The 1,130-nt window shown below is 56.3% G+C and overlaps 1 protein-coding gene across 1 annotated transcript in view; it reads left to right on the forward strand.

Moving 5' to 3' along the window:
- NGA_0233900 (uncharacterized protein) overlaps positions 1-239 on the forward strand; it is a gene marked incomplete at its 3' end in the record, with an annotated part of 880 nt that extends 641 nt beyond the window's left edge. Inside the window, 2 exon segments of the mRNA XM_005854400.1 lie at positions 104-220; positions 234-239. Of these exon segments, the coding sequence (XP_005854462.1) occupies positions 104-220; positions 234-239 (123 nt within the window).
- Positions 240-1,130: the final 891 nt, after the last annotated feature.

Raw genomic sequence — 1,130 nt, forward strand, 5'->3', positions numbered from 1 at the left:
CCCCGACCGTAGCTTCCTCCCGATGAGCTTCATGGGAAGTATGTCGTCACGAATTTCGCCTTACCCCTCCTGCTTTGCCACCCTACCCCCCTCCCCTCTCCAGATGTTCATCGCTCCTTCCACTTACGCCTCCACTTACTTCGAGCTCTGTTCCTTGATGCCTTCGGACGCCGAAATTCGGCGACAGCTGCACCGGATGATCGAGTTGGCAGGTGCCACTGTCCGTGTGACAGTCCTAAGGAAGGAAGGAGGGGAGGGAGGGAGGGAGAGAGGCGGAGGTGGAGGCGGAGGAGTTGGAGGGGGAGGAAATGGAGGGAAAGGGTGCCATCATCATCATACGGCAGAAGTGTTGGATGATGGGGAAGGAAGGAGGAACCCGATGATGTTTATGGAGCGCCTGCATGCGTAAGGAGGTGAAAAAAGGGAGGGAGTGGAGGAAAGAAGGAATTCTTTCTGCCTATCCTCAGTGTCAACGACACGTACAAGGGTACCTGCCGGGAAATGACACATAAATATCAATTGAAAGGTCCCAGATGACGTGGCCAGCCACCCATGGCGTGGGCAGGAAGGCACTGTCGGGAGGATCGCTGAACCAGTGGCGAGGTCGGTGGCGGCACACAGGGTGGCGGGAGGGAGGAGAAGGAGGAGGAAGAGGAGGGCGAAGGAAGGTGCAATGTGCGGGGTGGGAGGGAGAGGCACAGGGGGACTGTGAGGAGAGAGACGTCCGCTTTCACTGTCGATTTTCGGCGAGGACCGGGGGCAGGGCAAGGAGAGAGGAGTAAAGAACGAGAGGAGGGAAGGGAAAAAACGGCGGGAAAGGATGTGTAGAATTTCATTTCCGAACATGGCTCCAGAGCGTGGAGGTAGCCGTTTGCACTGTGTAATAAACTGACAGAAAAATCAATGCAATGCTCCGCATGAGGTACTCTAGGGAAATACCTGAGGCTGCGCTTCATAAATCCTCAGCATTATTCTTTGTCGCGTCAGTGCATTGCTAGCTTGTTCCTCGCCTCCCTTTCTCCCTCCCTCATTCATCATCGTTGCCTCTCCCCCCACCAACTCCAGACACATTCAAGCCAACGACTCTTCCTCCCTCCCTCCCTCACCCCCTCCCTCCCTCTCCCTCTCCC

The sequence above is a fragment of the Nannochloropsis gaditana genome, assembly GCF_000240725.1.
Source record: "Nannochloropsis gaditana CCMP526 unplaced genomic scaffold scaffold518, whole genome shotgun sequence".
Classification (NCBI taxonomy): Eukaryota; class Eustigmatophyceae; order Eustigmatales; family Monodopsidaceae; genus Microchloropsis; species Microchloropsis gaditana.